Source organism: Phycodurus eques, chromosome 5 (assembly GCF_024500275.1).
Source record: "Phycodurus eques isolate BA_2022a chromosome 5, UOR_Pequ_1.1, whole genome shotgun sequence".
Taxonomy (NCBI): Eukaryota; Metazoa; Chordata; class Actinopteri; order Syngnathiformes; family Syngnathidae; genus Phycodurus; species Phycodurus eques.
Window position 1 is genome coordinate 6,481,083 of NC_084529.1, and position 22,500 is coordinate 6,503,582.

At 40.9% G+C, this 22,500-nt stretch overlaps 1 protein-coding gene across 3 annotated transcripts in view; it reads left to right on the forward strand.

Annotated features, from left to right (window-relative positions):
• vps4a (vacuolar protein sorting 4 homolog A) overlaps positions 1–22,500 on the forward strand; it is a 49,451-nt gene that overhangs the window by 2,358 nt on the left and 24,593 nt on the right. For all 3 annotated transcript variants that reach the window (XM_061677236.1, XM_061677237.1, XM_061677238.1), the window contains 3 exons: positions 6,797–6,916; positions 16,249–16,405; positions 20,462–20,610. In XM_061677236.1, the coding sequence (XP_061533220.1) occupies positions 6,797–6,916; positions 16,249–16,405; positions 20,462–20,610 (426 nt within the window). The remainder of the gene's footprint in view (positions 1–6,796; positions 6,917–16,248; positions 16,406–20,461; positions 20,611–22,500) is intronic.

Consider the following 22,500-nt stretch of genomic DNA (forward strand, 5'->3'; position numbering starts at 1 on the left):
TTGAATTGTAAAATATGTTCCTTGGCTACATAAAGGTTGGAAATCACTGCTTTAGTCAGATCGTGTATTCTAATCAGTCAGGTCAAACCAACATTACATGACAGAAATAATAGGGGTTAACTTACTGTAATTAAATTACTTTATTTTTAATTAAATTACTTCATCCACACCGAGAGCTGGAGGTGGCAGAAATGAAGGTGTTGAGGTTCGCTCTCGGAGTGACCAGGTTGGATAAAAATTAGAAATGAGCTCATCAGAGGGACAGCCTATGTTCGATGTTTTGGAGACAAAATTAGAGAGAGCAGACTTTGATGGTTTGGACATGTCCAGAGGAAAAATAGTGATTTTATTGCAGTAGTCTGACATAGTGCAATCGTGAAAGAGCAAATTTGTCTTGTAGTCTGATCCGGCATTACGTGTTGTCTGACTCGGACGTGTTGTCTGTTCCACACCGCCGACGTGTTTTTTTTTTTTTTTTTTAAATAACGTTATTGCCCATCAGATATTTCCAGTACTACGTCAAAAGATGCGCGACAAGGCTAAAAATAAACTAGCTTTTGGATTCCACTATACTGTGCACGATGGCGACGCGCAGTAAATGTCTTTTGCGGAGCCGGTCAATAACGTCATTGATAGGATCGGTGAATTGTGACATTAAAGCCAATCAGCATAAAATGCTTAATATCGGCCGATACTGATCAGCCCGATAAAATCGGTGTAAAGTCTAGTTTTTAATTGACAATACTGTAGCAAAATGGTCTGTGTTTATAGCCAACGATATATTTTCTACACCGCTTATCCTACCTCGGTTTGTAGGAATGCTGGAACCTATCCCAGCTGACTTTGGGTGAGAGGCGAAGTACACCCTCAACTGGTTGCCAGCCAATTGCGGGGTATATATAGACAAACAACCATTCACAGTCAGATTCACACCTATGGACAATTTAGAGTCTTCAATTAACCTACCATGCATGTTTTTGGAATGTGGGAGGAAACCGGAGTACCCAGAGAAAACCCACACACACACGAGGAGAACATGCAAACGCCACACAGGGGAGGCCGGATTTGAATCCAAGACCTTAGAACTGTGACGCGTGAGGAGGATGTGGTAACCAGTTTTCCATCGTGCCGCCCTATGGGGTTGCACGATATTTAGGGTTGGGCATAGAGAATTGAGAACCGATTGGAACCGCGACTAACATTCCGGTTTTCCCGGAATAGTACCCATTTAAAAATGTAGGGTCCCAGTATCAATGCCTACAGTCTTCTGACCCCGAAGAACAAAGTGGCGAAAACCAACGAAATAGAATGCGCACGAAGACATGCTTGTGCCAAACGGCGGTGGCGAACAAAAGTGTTTCCGCACATTTAAAATAAATGACCAGTCGGCTCAGTGCATCACTTGGAAAAAGATTATATTGTGCAAAGTAGGCTTTCGCAGTGTGTAGAAGTCTGACGTGCTCCCTCTCGCTCCGAGCATCAGCCTACACCGCACGGAACTTCAGTGAGGTCAGTTATTAGACTATGTCAATGCCAACATTGAGGCAGAATTATTTTACCATACTGGAAAGAAAGTAGAAACATTTGCATTATAAGCTCAACATTGAGCTCGAACGTCAAAGGTCAAGATCGCAACTTTAGATCACAATGAATTGGGACAAAATTCACAATGTCTCGCAGTATCACAAACACTAACCTTGTGCCTCATCGGTGATGAGGTAAAGGAATCAACGTTTTACAGAGGATTTGGTTGCATTCATTACTATTTTTCATGCTGTCTCATTTTACGTTCGTGTTCCCCGGTGTCGTGTGAAGTTGCATTTCGTGTCAAAATGCTGAGTTCCAGTGTGTACCCTTCAAAATAAAAGGTTACATGCTTAAAACAAGAAGTCAAGTTTCCATAAGTGTTTAAATTAATTTCAAGTGGTTACTGGAAATTAAATAACTAGCTTAAACAAAGCAGTGTTATCAGTGCCAAGCGCGTCTTCATTACTAAAAAACCCCAAAACAAAAAGAAATAGCAATGTTGGATGAAGTGTGTGTGTCTGTATATCACCAGTTAAGCATCCAGTTAAGGAGTGGACCACAGAAGTGCCATGTGGGAAGGGCCGTACTGTGGGTCGCACGAGGTGGTTGTGTTGTTGGGCTTCTTCCAGATTGCACTCTCCTTGAACCTTGTCATAGGGTGGTTGATTTGACTGATTTGTGGAGGCCACTGTGGAATCTAGCTCCCGACCACAACCTGACATCCTCCCCCAGGCCAGCTCGGACAGATTAGACCACAGTTATCAGTAACCTTTTTCAGAAAGCTTCTGTACCCATTTGCATCTAAATCTAAGACATGCACACATTTGACATTTTTCTGAATTTCTTCTAAACCCTCAACTTTTTTTATTGGTTCTTCCTCAAACAACCCAGGTGACACATACATCATCCTTTTTTGCGCTTCCCATTTCCAGGATTCAAACGTTTTCAAAATTGTTGGGGACCTCCACCCCTGATCGTCGGACTCCAACCTGGGGACCTGAACCCCTGACTGTCGGACTCGAGCCTTGGGGCCTGAACCTCTGACTGTCGCACTCGAACCTGGGGACCTGACCACCTGAACCCCTAACCCCCGAACTCCAACCGGGAGAATCCCGGACTTTAACCTTGAATTTATAACCTGGACTTTAAGGACCCGAACGTTACCAATGGAATGTGTTGGGAGCAATTACCAATACCACTTAATACAAAGACAAGATTGTTTCAAATACAATACACCTTATGAAATGGTCCAATTTTCAAGGAATTAAATTTGTCTTTACCGTAATTCTTTGTTTGGACAAGAGGTCTGTTTGGATCCTGAGGTGACAGCCGACATCCAGAGCCCCGGCAGCTCCCCCGTCCTAATTCTTTGGGTGGAGGCAGGACTCTTGCGTTGGTCCTGGATGATCAATCACTCCTGGAATCACCTGGATCGGTGATCAATTCTAGGATCCCACTTCTGACACCAACTGTTTCGGGAAATCTTTTTATGACAGAATAACTAAGGAAGCAATCTTGTCTTTGTGGGTTTTTATTACAAGAAAGAAATAGAGAAATCTGTAAAAAGAGGAAAAGGTATAAGTCACGAGTTGTTACCCCCTACGGACGTATAACACCTTTGTTATACTAAATAAGAGAGACAAGAAAAAAGAAATACACCCCTCTGATTCCCAGAACATTCTCACACAGCTTCGTCCAGCTGCACTCAAACTTATTCTTTTGGGAATGGGTGCATGCAGAGGATGAGAAAGGAAGAGAAATTCACTGAGTAGTCAAAACAGTTCTGAGCACATTTGCAAGGACATACAGAAGTACTGTGCTAAGAGCTACAGAACAATAAAATATGCAAAGGTTATATAAAACTAATAAAACTAATCAGTGATATATATGTAAGATGTTATTTTGGCTGTTTTATTTCGGTGACAAAAGACTTCAAATGCAGTTTTGGGCTTACTTCGCCCGCTGAAATTTTTGTACATCACTACTTTATAGGATAGTACATTCCTTTTTCCACACCGGCTCTGCAGTCAATTTGATCTCCGCTTCTGCCCTCTACGTCACACCAAGAGATGGGGGCATGACGATTTTGAAGATGAAAAAGAGGCGTTCCAAATGCAATTTTATTTTATGTACAGTCCCCTCCCAAGGTATTGGAACAGCAAGGTCAATTTCAGATCAAAAGATCAATATTAGACAAAAGTTCAGAATTCCAGCTTTTATTTCATGGTATTTACATCTAGGTGTGTTAAACAACTTAGGACAGAGCACATTTTGTTTGATGCCAGCCACCTTTTTAAGTGAGCAGAAGTATTGGAACATGTGACTGATGGGTGTTTCTAGTTGCTCAGGTGTTACCTTTTAGATTGATTGCTTAAACATTAGATAGTGCTTGTTTGTGGCTTTCGGTTTCACCTGTGAAAACTGCATTTGCTGTTAAACTAACATGAAGACCAGAGAGCTGTCTACGGGAGAAAAACAAACTATTTTGAAGCTGAAAGAAGAGGAAAAATCCATCAGAGCTATTGCACAAATATTGGGCATAGCCAATACAACAATTTGGAATGTCCTGAAAAAGAAACTACTGGTGTACTAAGATGCAGACTTCGAACAGGTCGGCCAAAGATACTGCTTCTCACCCTTAACACACCATCCCCACATTTTATTTGTTGGTGGCACCATTATGCTTTGGGGATGCAGAGACGGGACCTGGTCAGTTCATGGGAAGATGGATGGAGCTAAATACAGGTAAGGCTCTTGGAGCCTGCAAAATACTGGGAAGAAGATTCATCTTACAGCAAGAAAATGACCTTAAACATAAAGCCAGAGCTACAAGGGAATGGTTTAAAATACAGTGGTGCCTTGGGATACGAGTTTAATTAGTTGCTCTTATCTTCGAAAAAAACATGTCAAAACATATTTCCCCATTATAATGAATAGTAATGCAATTCGTCCGTTCCAGTCCCGCAAAAGACACATAATGTTTTTTTAAACATTTAAAAAAAAAAAAAAAGACAAGTGGCAATATATTGTAAAATATAGTCATAAAAACAGAAGAGAATGGAATGATATTAACTGGTTTTATTCAAGCCAAGTCTCTCACATGCATATAACCTGAAGTTTCATTTGCATGCCTGGACCTCTCTCTCTCCCTCCCTCCCTCCCTCCCTCCCTTCCTCCTGACACTTGCTCAACCCCTGCCCTCTTCTGTTCCTTTAGCAGGAAGTGTCACGTCAGCTGTCCAAAAACTTTTGTTTAATGTCTTAATGGAAAAAAACAACTTGCGCTCAACAGTACGGCATTGTGTACAAACACACAGTAGCAACATTTGCACCCTACGTGCCATTCAGTTCTTCTTTAATAATGTTTTGTGTGCCGAACGATCTGCTCTGAGTAATTCCTCCACGTTTGGGTCAAAATGTTTGGGTCTTCTAGAGACCTCTCTCTTGTCCACAGCTTTAATTTGTTTCAAACACCTGGCTGGTGTGATTTGTATTTTATTTTTGCATTATGTTAATTGTTAGCCCTTGTAGCTGTGGTGTTTTCCATTGTATGCTTTTGAAGGAGGCTGTGGTTGTTTGAAATATACGTGTCCTTCTCTTTGTTGTATAGTTTAGTTTTCAAGTAAACGCCAACTGGTAGTGGCAATGTACAGCTTGAAGAATATCTAATTATATCAGCCAAAGTGCTTTTTGTTGTCAAGCGAGTGCCGCCTCCTGCTGCCATACAGCACTCAGTTCTCAAGTTTGGGGTCAAGTCAAACCAAAAACTCGTCCTATCGACAGTTCACATCTCAAAAAAACTCATAAGTCATCCATCCATCCATTTTCAACACCGCTTATCCTGGTTAGGGTCGTGGGGCGCTGGAGCCCATCTCAGCTTTTGGTCGAAAGGCGGACTACACCCTGAACTGCTCGCCAGTCAGTCGCAGGTCACATAGACACGGGCAACCATCCACTCGCATTCACACCGTCACTGAGTGGGAACTGAACCCACGCTTCCCGCACCAAAGTCAGGCGAGTGTACTGCTACACCATCAGTGACACCTCATAAGTCATGTCACCCATATCTCGAACCAGGACAGTAGATTTAAGAATATTCGCCAAGAATCACCTTTTATTGTCATGAACATGCATGCACACGAAATTTGGTCTCTGCATTTTACCCATCACAGTGAACACATTTCTGTCGGAGGTGGGAGTTGAAACTCCTTCTGATTCTGCCAGACGTTCCCAGCAGACCCTCACAATACGTTTGGGCCTGCCACGTCGGACCGGCATCTTCCCCCACCATCGGAGCCAACTCACCACCAGGTGGTGATCAGTTGACAGCTCTGCCCCTCTCTTCACCCGAGTGTCCAAGACATGCGGCCGTAAGACCGTTGACACGACCACAAAGTCGATCATCAAACTGCGACCTAGGGTGTCCTGGTGCACGTGTGGACACCCTTGAACATGATGTTTGTTATGGACAACCCGTGATGAGCACAGAAGTCCAATAACAGAACACCGCTCGGGTTCTGATCGGGGGGGGGGGGGGGGGCATTCCTCCCAATCACGTCCTTCCAGGTCTCACTGTCATTGTCCTCGTGAGCATTGAAGTCCCCCAGCAGAACGATGGAGTCCCCAGCGGGAATAAATACTGAGCAAAGGGTCTGAATACTTATGGCTGTGTGATATTTCAGTTTTTCTTTAATATATCTGCAAAAATTTCAACAATACTGTTTATTTCTGTCAATATGTGGTGGTGTGTATGTTGAGGGGGAAAAAAAAGTTAAATGATTTTAGCAAATGGTTGCAATGAAACAAAGAGTTTAAAATTTAAGGGGGTCTGAATACTTTGCGTACCCACTGTATGTGCTACTTTTTGTTGGTCGAGCACATAAAATCTCAATAAAAAAACGTTTGTGGTTGTAAGTTGGCAAAATGTGAAAAAGGTCAAGGAGTCTGAATACTTATCATGGCACAGTAAGTTTGTTGCTGTTTGTACTTTGTAATCATATTTTTTGTATTGAAAATGAAATGTGAGTTTGTTATTTTACATTTTAGCAACATTGTGTCAATAATCATGATTATTTTGATCACGATAATCGTGATACATTTTCAGATTGTTTCATCCCCATTTATGTTTAAATTTAAAAAAACTGACTCTACTCCAGAGCTTAACACTGCCATCACAAGTTGGTCCCATTTCCCCATTTATGAACATGACCATAATTATTTGTCGTTCCAAGCCTACAGGTTAGTTAAGTGTGAACTCTGTCTGTGTTTAGGTGCAATAGTAATGGAGAAACCCAATGTGAGATGGAATGATGTGGCTGGGCTGGAGGGAGCCAAAGAAGCTCTAAAAGAGGCAGTCATCCTTCCCATCAAATTTCCTCACCTCTTTACAGGTATTGTATGAATTAATAACTTAAAAATACATTCCAATAGATTATATGTATTCCTTGCTGACATAGCTAAATATTATACATTGACCCAAGCCACTATAGAGGAGAAGACACAATGCTGATTAAGCCTATTAACTCCTCGATCAGCTTGCTGTATTTTTCAGGCTATAATATTCTGTGTCGGGGGGAATTTTCAACAATTGCCTCTTGTGAAAAATATATATTTTTTCCCATGGGCTATCCTTCAAAAAAGAATAAATGATTATAGAATCAAATACGAGGAGCATAAAATGCATAGCCTATATCAGTGCCTGCGGGCACCATGTTGCCTCGAGGCACGCTATGAGTTGCTCGAGAGCCTGTTTAAAAATAGTTCACCATTGCGATGCTTCTTAAAAATTTTTTGTTGCTATTAAAAAAAGAAAAACACCACTTAACAATGTGCTGCATCTAACATTTTTTGTTGCTATTCTTTTTAAATTGGTGTAAATTTGGATATGACAGTATTAAATAGGAAAAAAAACAGTTCAAAGGTCGTGTGGTGTAGCATGTGACCAAACCATAGCGTTCGTGGAGAGAAGTTAGCAGGCATAACGACGACGAGATGATTTTACCCCCCCCCAAAAACATTGCAGACAAAAGAACGAAAACATAACTTTCACAGTGAATGGGAGGATGAGTTCTTTTTTTACCACTGTGAATAAATCCTGTGTGTGTCTCATTTGTGGAGCGACTGTGGCGCGGCATAATTTGGTGAGACATTTCAGAACGTGCCACACAAGCTTCCATGCCAACTACACACCAGGCAGCACACTACTAGCTGAAGAAGTCCATGAGTTGAAGGCAGCTTTGTGCAAACAGCAGTCTTTTTTCTTGAGGCTGGTGAAAAACGCCAAAACATAACAGAAGCCTCATTTAGAGAGACACACTTCTTGGTGAAGAAAAAGAAGGCATTTTCGGATGAAGAGATTTTCAAATTAGCATTGATGACAATTACAAAAACGGTACTTAAAGATGAGAAATATGGAACCAAACAGTTTCGAAGGTTTCTGCATTACCACTGCATCATTCACCGGCAGGTGTTATGTGCAGAAGTGATCGGCTTTGAGCACGTGATGACTTCTGTCGTGAAGATCATAAGCAGGATCCGTCCCAGAGCTAAACAGCAGAACATTCAAGGTGCTTTTAGACGAGCTGTCCGCTTAATATGGTGACCCGTTACTACACACAGAAATCCGATGGCTCAACGGGGGATGAATTTTGGTACCTTTTTTTTTTTTTTTTTTTTTCCCCCCCATTTTTGAAGGAAATCAGAGTGCATACCATCCAAAGGTGAAGACTGCTGGAGGACACTGAGTGGACACTTGACTTTGCATTTTTAACAGACAAATAATGAAACTAAACAATTTTGACTGAATGCAAGGCAAAGGATAAGACTGTTGCTGATAAGTGCTCTAAATGCATTTAAAGCTCATGAACATTTTCTCTGTGGATTTACAGAGAAAAAATGTGCTGCACTTGCCTTCTGTGCAGATGGTGCTGAAAGACAATGCTTATGTATCTGAGACTTTTGGCAAAGTTATAGTAAAGTAAAGTACAAGTCATAAACTAAAAGAGCCACGGTTGCGGTAGGTAGGGGTGAGGTGAGCAGACTGTGACAATGCGAGAGAGAGTGTGATTTCCGAAGACGAAAAACATGGCGTCGCCCCTTGCGTAGACTTGGAAAAGCAGCTATTACAAGACAAAATGTATCTTTCCACAAGTCTTTTTTCCTTTTTCAGCGGCGGATTGTCGCTTCGTTCTTTTCTCTTTTCCTTCGCCAGCTTCACTAGCAGCGGTAACTCGCACAGAGCCACTTGAGATTCGCGCAGCGACGTCAACGTCAACGTCTGTCATGGAGGATCCCAGCGCCCGCGTCGAGCTCCCGCGGAAGAGAAAAAAAGTGGATTCTTCCACTTCAACTGAGGATTTATTTGATTCAACTGAGACTAGTGTACACCTATCAATCGACAAGAAATGGTCAATTACAATTACACAAGAGCTCAGAAAGAGATTGGAATTCACGCAACAACAAGTGAAAGAGTAAGATTAGATAATACTGCGCTTCGATCAAACATGATGTCAACCTCAGATGAACTACAAACTCTTAGACTGGAATATAAATTATGAAAGACACTATGTTGGGCATTCAATCACAAAGCATGCACGAAAATCTCCTTTTCTCTGGGATTCCAGAAAATGTTCCGGAAGACCCTGAGGCGCAGATTAAAAAGTTCATGATGTCCGCGCTCAAGATACAGCAAGATACAGTCGATAAGATAACCTTTCACCGTGTTCACCGATTGGGAGGCCCTCGTCCAGGAAACCGACCACGTCCCATCATTGCAAAGTTTCAGCAAAAAGTGTTTAAGTCAAAAGGTCGTGAGCTCAAAGGGACTTCGTTTGGAATGAACGACCAGTTCCCCAAGGAAATCAACGAGAGGCGTAAAATCTTATACCCGATGATGAAGACTCACCGTGAGAAAGTCAAACGAGGGTGACTAGTTGTCGACAAGCTGTATGTCGACGGCCAACTGTTTTGTGATGCCAACGTCATGCCCTGGCTCGTCTAGCTAAATAGTCCTTTTGATCTGTTGAAAGCGTATTTTATTTTGTTTCATTCTTTCCACTTGTGCTTAGACAAACAAAAACCGAATAATGCATGCCACCAGCATGACTTCTCACTCCTATCTGTTTGCTTTCCTCTGCTTGTTTCCACGCATTGTAAACACACAGGTCGCTCAAAACTCTTCTTGCGCACTATAAACAACCACTACACACCATATTATCCCCTTGTCACCGTTTGTGCCCTATGTTCAGTGTTTGTTCGCTACCCTTCTATGTACCCTGGCTTTGCTGTACTGAAATATAGGATCTCTATCACCTTCTCTAAATAACATTTGTCAACACAAAACCAAACAATATCTCGAAAACAACAACAAAGAATACATAGTACCCAATCTATTTAAAATTACGATACACGCACCCATTATATCCATCCATTTTCTGTACCGCTTTATCCTCACAAGGGTCGCGGGCGTGCTTTAGCCTATCCCAGCTATCTTTGGGCGAGAGGCGGAGTACACTCTGAACTGGTCGCCAGCAAATCGTAGGGCACATAACCAAACAACCATTTGCGCACACATTGACACCTAAGGCCAGTTTAGTCTTCAATCAACCTACCATGCATGATTTTGGGATGTGGGAGGAAACCCGAGTGCCCAGAGAAAACCCTCGCAGGTGCGGGGAGAACATGCAAACTCCACACAGGTGGGGCCTCAGAACTGTGAGGCAGATGTGCTAACCAGTTTTTCACCGTGCCGCCACCCGTTATATGTCACACTTAACTTTTGTGTCATGGAATGCCAATGGCATTCGATCGCAGGAAAAAAATAATTATGGATTATATCACTAAATTTAAAAAACAGACCTCCTGTTACAAGAAACGCACCTTATTGGGTCAGAAGAAAAATCCCTCATTGACTCTAATTTCACTCAGGCTATCTCGGCCTTTGATAACAGTAGACAAAGAGGAGTCTCAATAGTCGTTCATAAAAGATTAAATTTTACAATAAATAGTACAGTAGCTGATCTAGAATGCCGATACATAGTTATACATGCTACAATATTTAACAATCTTTACACAATTGTCAATGTATACGCTCCTAATAAAGACAATCCAGCCTTTTTTCACACTTGTTAAACTTGTCAGCCAATTCTACAATCATCATGGGAGGTGACTTTAACCTGATGCTAAATCCCCTAATAGATTGCTCAAATCTCACAAATAGCAATCAGCCACAATGCCCCAATATACTATAGCAGTATATGGACGAATTTGGTCTTGTTGACATATGGAGACTGAAAAACAGTCGAATAAGAGAATACACATTTTTCTCCTCTGTTCACCGCTCTTTCTCAAGAATAGATTTTCCTCTCTCAAACAATTCGGCAGCTCAAAGAATTACCTCCAAAATACATCCAATCATCATCAGCGACCATGCAATAAATAGTACAGTAGCTGATCCAGAATGCCGATACATAGTTATACAGGCTACAATATTTACACAATTGTCAATGTATACGCTCCGAATAAAGACGATCCAGCCTTTTTTCACACTTGTTAAACTTGTCAGCCAATTCTACAATCATCATGGGAGGTGACTTTAACCTGACGCTAAATCCCCTAATAGATTGCTCAAATCTAAAAAATAGCAATCAGCCACAATGCCCTAATATACTAGCGCAGTATATGGACGACTTTGGTCTTGTTGACATATGGAGACTGAAAAACAGTCGAATAAGAGAATACACATTATTCTCTTCTGTTCACCGCTCTTTCTCAATAATAGATTTTTCTCTCTCAAACAATTCGGCAGCTCAAAGAATTACCTCCAAAATACATCCAATCATCATCAGCGACCATGCACCAATTTCAATCTAAAACTGTAGTCAAGTCTGGGACCCCCACCAACATGTCACTTTAACACGTCTCTATTGAAGGACCTGGATTTTGATTCTTTTGTGAGGATGGAATGGGACGGGTTTTTGAAATTCAACGACTCCCCAACCATATCCCCATCTCACACAAATTAAAGACACCCTTGATGTTCCTTTAACCATCACAGAATTACATAAAGCATTAAAAAATATGCAATCGGGACGAACGCCTGGCCCGGACGGAATCTCCATTGAATTCATTAAACATTTCTGGCAAATACTAGCGCCTCTATTTTTCAGAACAGTCAAAGGAGATAAACGATAAAGGTAAAATAAGTAGCCATATGAACACAGCTACAATTAAATTATTACTAAAGTCAGGTAAAGATCCCCCTCTCCCGGCTAATTATCTGCCCTTATCACTGATTAATGTAGATATCAAGATTATCTCGAAAGCCCTCGCAGCGAGACTTGACAAGGTACTCTCGTCGATAATCCACTAGGCTTCATTAAAGGTAGAAGATCAACAAATAATGTCAGATATCTGTTTAAATTTAAAAAGCATGTCACAGCGTAAACATCTTAACGCAATCATCATTTCACTTGACACAGAGAAGTCTTTCGATAAAGTTAACTGCCCTTTTATGTCTGCACTACTTCGCAAATTTGGCTTTGGAGACTCTTTTATACATTGGATAGCAACATTATACATCTTGCCGAAAGCGACAGTCACCACGAATAGGATTACATCACAAAGTTTTACTTTACAAAGAGGAACGAGACAAGGATGTCCACTCTCACCAATGCTATTTGCAATATTCATCGAAACTCTTGCTGCCGCTGTACGTCAGTATGCTAATATTAAAGGTATCTGCTCGCTGGTGACAGAACACAAAATCAATCTGTATGCTGATGATATTCTTTTACAAGAACCCAAGTCTTCTCTTCAGGGAGTCTTCAATCTCATTAAAACATTTATAAAAATATCAGATTACTCTATCAACTGGACAAAATCAGCAATACTCCCAATAACAGCAAACTCATGGACTCCTGCAGATCAAATCCTAGATTACGCCATTCTTATAGGAAGCATTAAGTATTTAGGTATTAATATTTCGCCAAACCTCACAGAGCTAACCAATCTAAATTACACACCACTTCTGGAAAAATCTCATCTGATTTAAGATGCTGGAATAATTGACCTATATCACTACTGGGAACAATAGCCAGAAAAAAAAAAAGAAAACCTTACCTCAAATAAATTATTTATTTTCAATGATTCCATTTAAGCCCAAATTTAAATGGTTTCAAACATTAGATTCTGCTGTAATATATTTTTATTAAAAAAATAAGCAAAATAGAATTAGTTTATCCACTCTTCAGAAAAGTAAACAGGAGGGAGGCCTAAATGGTCCCAACTTTAAACACTATTGTCTGGCTAACCAATTACAATACCTCATCAAATGGATGCACCACAATGAGCAGCATCATTCTTGGCTAGAATTGGAACAAATAGACTGCAACCACACTCCCATTTATTTCCACAATTCTTAAATGCCATAGATACATGCATACTTAAGCATAATCGATCTCCCTAATAAATATTCACAATCATTACTCGTCGCATTAGCTACCGCTAAGAAAACAAAGTAAGTTCTATTAAACTGGAAAAACAAACAAGTTATTAACATCAATCAGTTGTTAAATCTCATCATAGAATATACTGCATTAGAAAAAATATCAGCAGAAGGAAAAACATCAATTACATATATACGTAAATAGCTGGTCACCCTTCCTCAACATGCTAAATCTTGACTCTTGATTCCTTTGCTTGGGTAGTGTGCCATCTGCCAATAGCAAGACTATTTTGTAAGTGTAAAAGTAAACTTTTGACTTCTGTATTCTTTGTTGTCGAGGTTGTTGTTGTTCTTTTATTATTATTATATTTGTTATTCTCTTTATTTTTTCTTATTCATTTATGGACGTGTTTTTTTTTTAACTTTTGTTTTTTTGTTAATTTTTATGCTGCGGGGCTAGGCGGGGCAGCCCTCTTGCCTCACCATCTTGGTGTCCTTCAGGTGTTTTTTTTTGTTTTTGTTTTTTTTTAGCAAACTCCATGAGGTCTTTCATGTGTCTTGCACTGAGGAGAGGTTTCCGTCGGGCCACTCTGACATAAAGCCCCGACTGGTGGAGGGCTGCAGTGATGGTTGACTTTCTAGAACTTTCTCCAATCTCCCAATTGCATCTCTGAAGCTCAGCCACACTGATCTTTGGGTTCTTATTTACCTCTCGCCCCAAGGCTCTTCTCCCACGATTGCTCAGCTTGGCTGGGCGGCCAGCCCTTGGAAGGGTTCTGGTCGTCCCAAACGTCTTCCATTTAAGGATTATGGAGGCCACTGTGCTCTTAGGAACTTTAAGTGCAGCAGAAATTATTTTTGTAACCTTGGACAGATCTGTGCCTTGCCGCTGTCCTGAAGAATGACTTCAGGACAGCGTCTGAATGGCTAAAGAAAAACAAAATGAAGACTTTGGAGTGGCCTCGTTATCGTCCTAACATGAATCCTATTGAGATGCTGTGGCATGACCTTAAAAAGGCGGTTCATGCTTGAAAACCCTCCAGTGTGGCTGAATTACAACAATTCTGCAAAGATGAGTAGGCCAAAATTCCTCCACAGCGCTGTAAGAGCCTCATTGCAAGTTATCGCAAACACATTGCATTTGTTGCTGCTAAGGGTGGCCCAACCAGTTAGGTTGAGTTGCCAATCACTTTTCACACAAGGCCATGTACAGTCCCCTCCAAATGAATTGGAATGGCAAAGTCATTTCCTTTGTTTTTGTTGTATACTGAATACATTTGGGTTTCAGATCAAAATATTCATATTATAATTTAATGCCTTAATGCAGGCTGCAAATTTTGCACAAAAATGATTGATAGATTTTTTTAAATTTAACCTTTTAAGTTTAAGTCCCCCAGCCTCACCTGCTGTGTCCTGCCCGTCAGGAAGCTGTAAATCCATTGGCAGATGGCAGGCGAGATGCTGAGCTGGAGAAGCTTGGAGGAGATGAGTTCGGGTATGATGGTGTTGAACGCAGAGCTGAAGTCCACAAACAGGATCCTTGCATAGGTCCCCGCGCCATCAACCTGTTCTAGGATGAAGTGCAGTCCCATGTTGACTGCGTCATCCACAGACCTGTTTGCTTGGTAGGCAAACTGCAGGGGTCCAGCAAGGGTCCTGTGACGCTCTTGTGGTGGTTGAGCATGATGCGTTTAAATGAATTCATAACCACAGATGTCAGGGCGACATGCATGCATTCAGACCCGAAATTGCTTTTTTTTTGGGGACTGGGATGATGGTGGAGCGTTTGAAACCGTATGGTACTTCACACAGTCCAGAGATCCATTGAAGATCTGTGTGACGACTGGAGCAATCTGGTCCATGCAGACTTGGAGGCAGGATGGGGAGACAAGCTGCTTTGTTGAGTTTTTGTAATGTGAAGATGTGTCTCACATCCAGTTCATGAATAGTCAACACAGAAGTCAGAGATGCCATGGTGGTCGGTGCTATGGCTGGGTGGATGATGGGTGTGAAAGTGTCTGAATACTTTCCGTACCCACTGTAAACATTATTTAGGAATAATTAAAACAATATAAAAGTTAAAACTGAGTTCATATAAAAATACTGTAAAGAAAATGTTAGCAAAAGTGGATATTCTTTAACTGTTGGTCTTTGTGCGCATTCTGCATGGGTAGAAGACTTTTCATGGTATTGGGATCAACTTTTCAGGGTGCGCATTATACACGAGAGCGTATTATCCATGAGAATTTACAGTAGTGCAGTTTACTTTGCGACAATAATCATTGTAACATGCAGTACGTTACACTCATTCACCTGCCTTGACTCAGATATGAATTTAAGTGACATCCCATTCTTCATCCATAGTGTTGAATATGATATCAGTTCAACCCTCTGCAGTTATAACAACTGAAACTCTTCTGGGAAGGTTGTCCACAAGGTTAAAGAGTGTGTTTATGGGAATTTATGACCATTTTTCCAGAAGCACATTTGTGAGGTTACACACTGATGTCGGAAGAGAAGGCCTGGCTCTCAGTCTCCGCTGTAATTTATCCAAAAGTGTTATATAGGGTTGAGGTCAGGATTGTGCAGGCCAGTCAAGTTCATCCACATCACACTCTCTCATCCATGTCTTTATGAACCTCGATTTGTTTACTGATGCACAGTCATGTTGCAACAGGAGGGGCCGTCTCCTGTCACTGTTCCCACAAAGTTGGAAATGTCCAAAATATTAGCCAATGAGCCCCGGTGGAAGCAACTCTGAATGCTTCAGTTTACCAAGAGGTTTTGGACAAACGGTTGGGGGATTACCCTCCCTGTTCCAACATGTCTGTGCACCAGCGCACAAAGCAAGAGCCATAAAGACGTGGATGAGAGAGTTTGGTATGGATTAACTTTACTGGCCTGCAACAGTCCTGCCCTCAAACCGATAGAACACCTTTGGATTGATTACGAGTGGACAGTGAGCCAGGCCTTATCATCCAACATCAATGTGTGACCGCACAAATATGCTCCTGGAAGAATGGGCAAAAGGTCCCATAAACTCACTCCTAAACCTTGTTAAAAGCCTTCCCATAAGAGTTGAAGCTGTGACAGCTGAGAAGGCTAGACCGATATAATATTAAACCATATGGATTTAGAATTGGGATATCATTAAAATCGTATGTGAGTCAAGGCAGGTGAACGAATACGTTTAGCAATATAGTGTATGTAATGGGAGACTCCTCATGTGTAGTAGCCTCATTATTTTCCTACATAACATCAAGTTATGTTCATTCTCAGGTAAGCGGACACCATGGAGGGGCATCCTGCTGTTCGGTCCACCAGGAACAGGAAAGTCATACCTGGCCAAGGCTGTGGCCACTGAGGCCAACAATTCCACCTTCTTCTCTGTCTCCTCCTCAGACCTCATGTCTAAGTGGTTGGGAGAAAGTGAGAAGTATGTTTACTTGTTTTATATTTATAAGATCTGTGTCTATGAGGACATAAAAAAATGGGGGTGGTACTTTAATGCATTAATTATTAATTACAAACAAATTAATCAGTGCAAAAAAAACAAACACATTTCAATAAAAAATGTTGATCCAAAAAATGTAGGACCTTTGTCAGTGCACAATTTCCTGGTACACTAATTACGCTAATGCACGGCTACCAAAATGGAGGAATTGGATGAAACGGCATTGCTCGAACTGATGGGAGGCAGTTTCACTCCAGCATTGCTAGAATTGATGGGAGGCAATTTCACTTGCAAAGTGGATTGCGCTGGACTATAAAATAAAGGGTTAGAAAATGTGCCACATAATAGCAGTGACAGTGATTCAACGTTTCAGGTGTGGCTCAGAAACAAACCATTTAAAGGCAATACTTGTCCTGTTCGGGAAAAAAAAAAAAAAAAAAAAAAAAACTCCTAAAATGGCAATTTAACTTTAGGTATTTTTAATTTTGGCCAGGGATATTTTCTACTGTTTTTTCTACTGTTTTGTATTGAAAGGCAGCTAAATGCATTTTTACAGTCTTAACAATATCTGAAAAAAAAATATCTGTGTCAATTAATAGTCCATCCATCCATTTTCTTTACCGCTTATCCTCACTAGGGTCGCGGGCTGCTCCAGCCTATCCCAGCTATCTTCGGGCGGGAGCCAGGGTACACCCTGAACCGGTCGCCAGCCAATCGAAGGGCACATAGAAACAAACAACAATTCGCACTCACATTCACACCTATGGGGAATTTAGACTCTTCAATCAACAGTTAATAGTCATCCACTAAAATACATTTAAATTGAAAAATTGTTTTTTAGAACAAATATTACATAATTAAAATGTGAATATTCGAGATTAACTAATTAGAAAGCCTCTAATTCATTAGATAAATTTTTTAAATCAAGTCCCACCCCTAAAAAATAATGTACGATTTATTGTCACAAAAACAGGTGTACTGTCGCTAGTCATTTGCGGGTTTAAGGCAAAACAATTATGGGGCCGTCTACATTGGTTTACGAGACGGACAAAAAAAAAAATTCCTTAGCACCAGCGTTCTAATAGTTTTGGATTTTCCCTTATAGTTAGTTTTTATTTCGCTTTGACTTTAAATTCAGTTCATTTTAGTTTGTTTTTAGAGCAGGTTTGTTACTTTGTATTTTTTTTTTTTTTTAAATGCTTAATTTTAGCTTTGTTTTTAGAAGTTTTATTTTTTTATTCAGGGTATGTGAGATTTAAAAAAAAATTAAAAATAAGGATTGTATAATAAAAACAAAAAAAGTACTAACATACAAATTTGTGCCTTAGACATAGAAAGAAAGCTTGCTTTTACCTGCTGTATCTCCAGTGAAAGCGCATCCAGTCTGGATTTATTTTATTTTTGTTTTTTTTTGAGTCCATAATTATTGTGACAAAGCTTTTCAGGTTTTCCAAGTAGTCATGTAGTGCTGTGAAAATGTCCTGTCGTTGTAGTAGTTCAATCTCCTGCTGAGTCAGTGAGACAAACTCCTTTTCTGCTTTCACATCTGAGGAATGACCGACGTGCAGGTTCCGTCCTAGCTAGTCGGTATCTGTCTAGCCGTTTGTGTTAGCAACAAAAACACCTTGGACGCAGAAGTTAGCTTCACGGCAAAACTTGCGCTTGGTCTGGCTGTCTATCTGGCGAACAGTCAATACGATAGCGCTGCCGTTACTTCTAGGCGACACACAGTAAGTGAACTACAATTCCCAAATGTCTGTTTGACATTCATTCTGTATTCGTTCTGGATCTGTATATGTATTTATCCAAAATAAATATCGTATCCTGCCCGAGCGCATGTTGCTGTGTCCCTGGGCTTAACCCACAGTCCATAAATTAATGTCGTTGGATGATTGGCGGTGGTCGGAGGCGCAAAATAGCAACCACGTTTCCGTCAAACTGCCCCAGGGCAACTGTGGCTACACACCTCGTTTACCACCAATAAGTGTGACTGTGGAGTGAATGAATAATGTATGCAATTGTAAGGCATCTTTGCGTGAGGAGAAAAGCGCTACAGTCCCCTCCAAAAGTATTGGAACGGCAAGGTCAATTCCTTTGTTTTTGTTGTATGCTGAACACATTTGGGTTTCAGATCAAAAGATCAATATGAGACAAAGGTTCATAGTTTCAGTTTTTATTTCATGGTATTTAAATCTGAACAACTCAGGACTTAGCACCCACTTAGCCACCCACTTTTCAAGTGGGCAAACGTATTGGAACAAGCATTATTAAATTAACTTAGTGAATAACATTTAACATTTAGTGGCATAACCCTTACTTGCAATAACTCGATCAAGCCTGCGACCCATTGATTTCACCAGACAGTTAGAGCGTCTGCCTCACAGTTTTCAATCCCCGGTCCCGTCTGTGTGGAGTTTGTATGTTCTCCCCGTGCCTGCATGGGTTTTCTCCGGGCACTCCGGTTTCCTCCCACATCACAAAAACATGCATGGTAGGTTAATTGACAACTCTAAATTGCCATAGGTGTGAATGTGTGTGTGAATGGTTGTTTGTTTGTATGTGCTCTGCGATTGGCTAGCAACCAGTTCAGGGTGTACCCCGCCTCCTGCCCGATGATAGCTGGGATAGGTTCCAGCACGCCCATGACCCTAGTGAGGAGAAGCGGCTCAGAAAATGGATGGATGGATGGATGTGCTGTTCAGCTTCCAGTCTGCGTTTTCCTCTCGGTCACTCCATTTGAGTTGGGACACCAAGTTCAGCACCATGCAGCCAAGCGTTCGAGCGAGATTTTTATCTTTTAAAGTTTTGTGCTTGGCGTCGCTCATAAGTTGTGCGATGCTATCATTGAGGACTTCAAGGCCAGCATTTTTAACATATTGCATAGCCAACAAGGTCCCTAGTTAAATTGCTGACGAGCTCTTCCATTGTGTCAAGATTGTCATATTGACTGGGACTTTCTGAAAGTTTCGCCGAGTTTGGAATAGAGGCATAAAATAAGCGATGTAATTTTGTGTTAAACACTTAAATTGCATTCGCAAATTATGGTGTAAGGGTTTATCGTGTACTTTAAAGGTGTTTGAGAATGTGCGTAGAAGCACTGATCGAGTACCACAAAAGTGTTGACGGCGTCAAGCAATGCGCACAAAATTTATTTGATCGAATTAAATTGCTGCGTGAGGATTGGGAATTTAATTGGTGATTTCAAATAGTTGCGAAGGGCACTTGATGGAGTGAAACAAATCAGCTTGTTGACTAAATTTGAAACTAATTTAACCAATTAATTTAGTTTGATAAATAAATTAATTTTAGTTATAATTTAGTTGAGCAACTTGGTTTGACGGAGTGTGATGATGTATCACTGCAAGTCATTTCAATTGGTGAAGCAATTTAGGACTTCAGCTGATTCACATAAGTTTTATTTATCTTCCGTTCCGCTTATCCTCACTTGGGTTGCGGGCATGCTGGAGCCTATCCCAGCTATCTTGGGGCAAGAGGCGGGGTACACCATGAACTGGTCGCCAGCCAATCGTAGGGCACATATAAAGAAACATTTAACTTTGGGTAAAAGTCAAATGTACTTATAATTAGGCTTGAGACTTAATTAATTACTTGTATGGCTCGTAATGGTGTGGGCTTTAGGCCAAGGGAGATGCCATAAAAAAAAAAAAAAACGATTCAAAAAGAGAAAAATAAACAAAAAACATAAAATAAAAATATAATAAAAAAAATAACAATTAAAAAAAAATAATAAATTTTCAAAAATAGCAAAAGAAAAAAAATAATAAAAAAATATTTTAAAAAATACCGTCTGTATGTGAAGTTACGTTTCGCCACTCCATGGTCGTCTATCTTGGTGGGAAGAGCGAGTCTCGCTGGGAAACTGGGGTGCTGGGTGTCATCTTTTCATGCCGTGTCCGCTACACCCTGCTCCAGATGCTGCATTACCAGTGTGTGAATGAGGTGACTGTGACAGTGTTGACTAATTCGAATAGCGCTATAGCCTTGCATCTATCCTTGTCTTTATTTTATTTTTTTAAGACTTGTCAAGAACCTGTTTGATCTGGCCCGCCAGCACAAGCCCTCCATCATCTTCATCGATGAGGTGGACTCCCTGTGTGGCTCCAGGAATGAGAACGAGAGTGAAGCTGCCCGTCGCATTAAGACAGAGTTCCTGGTCCAGATGCAGGGTGAGCAGAAGCTGTGTGAACATCCAGTTAACTGACAAGCAGCTCTTATGACAGTGAAGTTTCAAATTAGCAATATTTTTTAATGGCAGACTGTATAGATAAGTAAATTCAGTAATACCTTGTTTATCACTAGGTTTTAGTTCCACACCACCCCCGTAATAGGTGTAAAATTGTAATGTGTTAATTAATTTTTCCTTTTTATTTTATAGTCTGACTGTTTTATACTACGAAACATTTATTTTACAAAAACAAAATTAATACATTCAAACTCCTGCCATAGGACAAATTATGAGCAGTATGAATATGAAAACAAAATTTGCAATGCATTGAATCCAGAATAGATGAACCGTGATATAGAGAGGGAACACTATACATACTTTATAGTAGTTATATACAGTCAAATAAGTCTCAAGTCTTAACCTTCAAGTTGCATGTCCTAAGTTACTGCGGCAAAAATCATTAACTTGAGTCCCCACTGAATTTCAAGCAAGTCATTACTTAAGCAAGTCAAGTAATTCTATCTTGTTCAATCACAATATACAGCTCTCAAAGAAACTAAGAGAACACTGCAAAATTACCACCTTGTCTGACTTGACAATTTGTAGCGATATTTCTGAGTAAAATGAACACTTGTTTTATTCTATAAACTACTGACGTGTGCGAAATCCAAACACAAATTTTGTCACTTAAAAGTATTCATCTGCTGAAAATGAAAAATGGTAAAAATACTAACAAAGGTTAGTCCATTATTTAATAATTAGTAATTATTTATTACTAATGTTTTAACTTTGGAGTGTAAAGAAATCAGTATTTGGTCGAATCTATCACAGCTTTGATGCATCTTGGCATGTTCTCCACCTGGCTTTCATATTGCTGTTGGGTGACTGTATGCCATTCCTAGCGCAAGATTTCAAGGATCTCAACTTTGTTTGATTGCTTTTGACCATTCATCTTCCTCTTGATCACATTCCAGAGGTTTTCTTTGGGGTTTTAGGTCTGGAACTGGAATGGCCATGACAAGGTCTTGATTTGGTAGTCCTTCGTCCATACCTTGATCAACCTAGCTGTGAGGCATGGAGCACTGTCCTGCTTTGAAATAAAATCCTCAGAGTTGGGAACTTTGTCAGAGCAGATGGCAGCAATTTCCGAGCCCAAACTCAAATTGTGTAATGCTAGAAAAAGCTCTTTGTCAATGAAAACTAAAAAGCCAGGCTGAAGTCTGCAAAAGACTATTAGGACGATAGACCACAGGGGAGTTAAAGTTATCTTCTCTGATGAGTCTAAATTCCAGCTTTGTCCAACACTTGGCCATCTAATGGTTACGAGGTTGGCACTGGGTCATGAAACCTCTTAGCCAATGGGGCTAAACAGTACAAAAATCTCCTAGCCCCACTTGTGTCTAGTTAGCCACATCATCACATGTGTTTATGTGGCCAAACCTTTAGCCACACTTGATGAGCCAAGGATGAATGAACATGGAACCCAAGAGCGTTCCTCAGGCCCAAACCCTTCCCAGTCCACCAGACATCCAAAAACATCCGGACGTTGAATGTTGGATGGTTGTCAATGAGCACTGGGGTCGAGGGGGCTCGGCCGGAGCGCTGAGTGGACTGGAGGAAACTGGCTTCAGGAGGGAGACATGAAAAGTGGGATTGACGCGGAGGGAGGTTGGAAGCTTGAGGGAGGCTGAGAGCTGGAGACAGACAGCAGATGGTTTTATCACCTTCTCAATCTCAACAGGCCCAATGAACCTGGGGGCCAACTTGCGGGAATCCACCTGAAGGGGGAGATCACGGATGTACAGCCAGACCTTCTGTTCGGGACGGACCCCGGGGCAGGGGCGTGGTGTCTGTCAGCCAGACGGCGATTGCATAGCGCAGTGCAGGACAA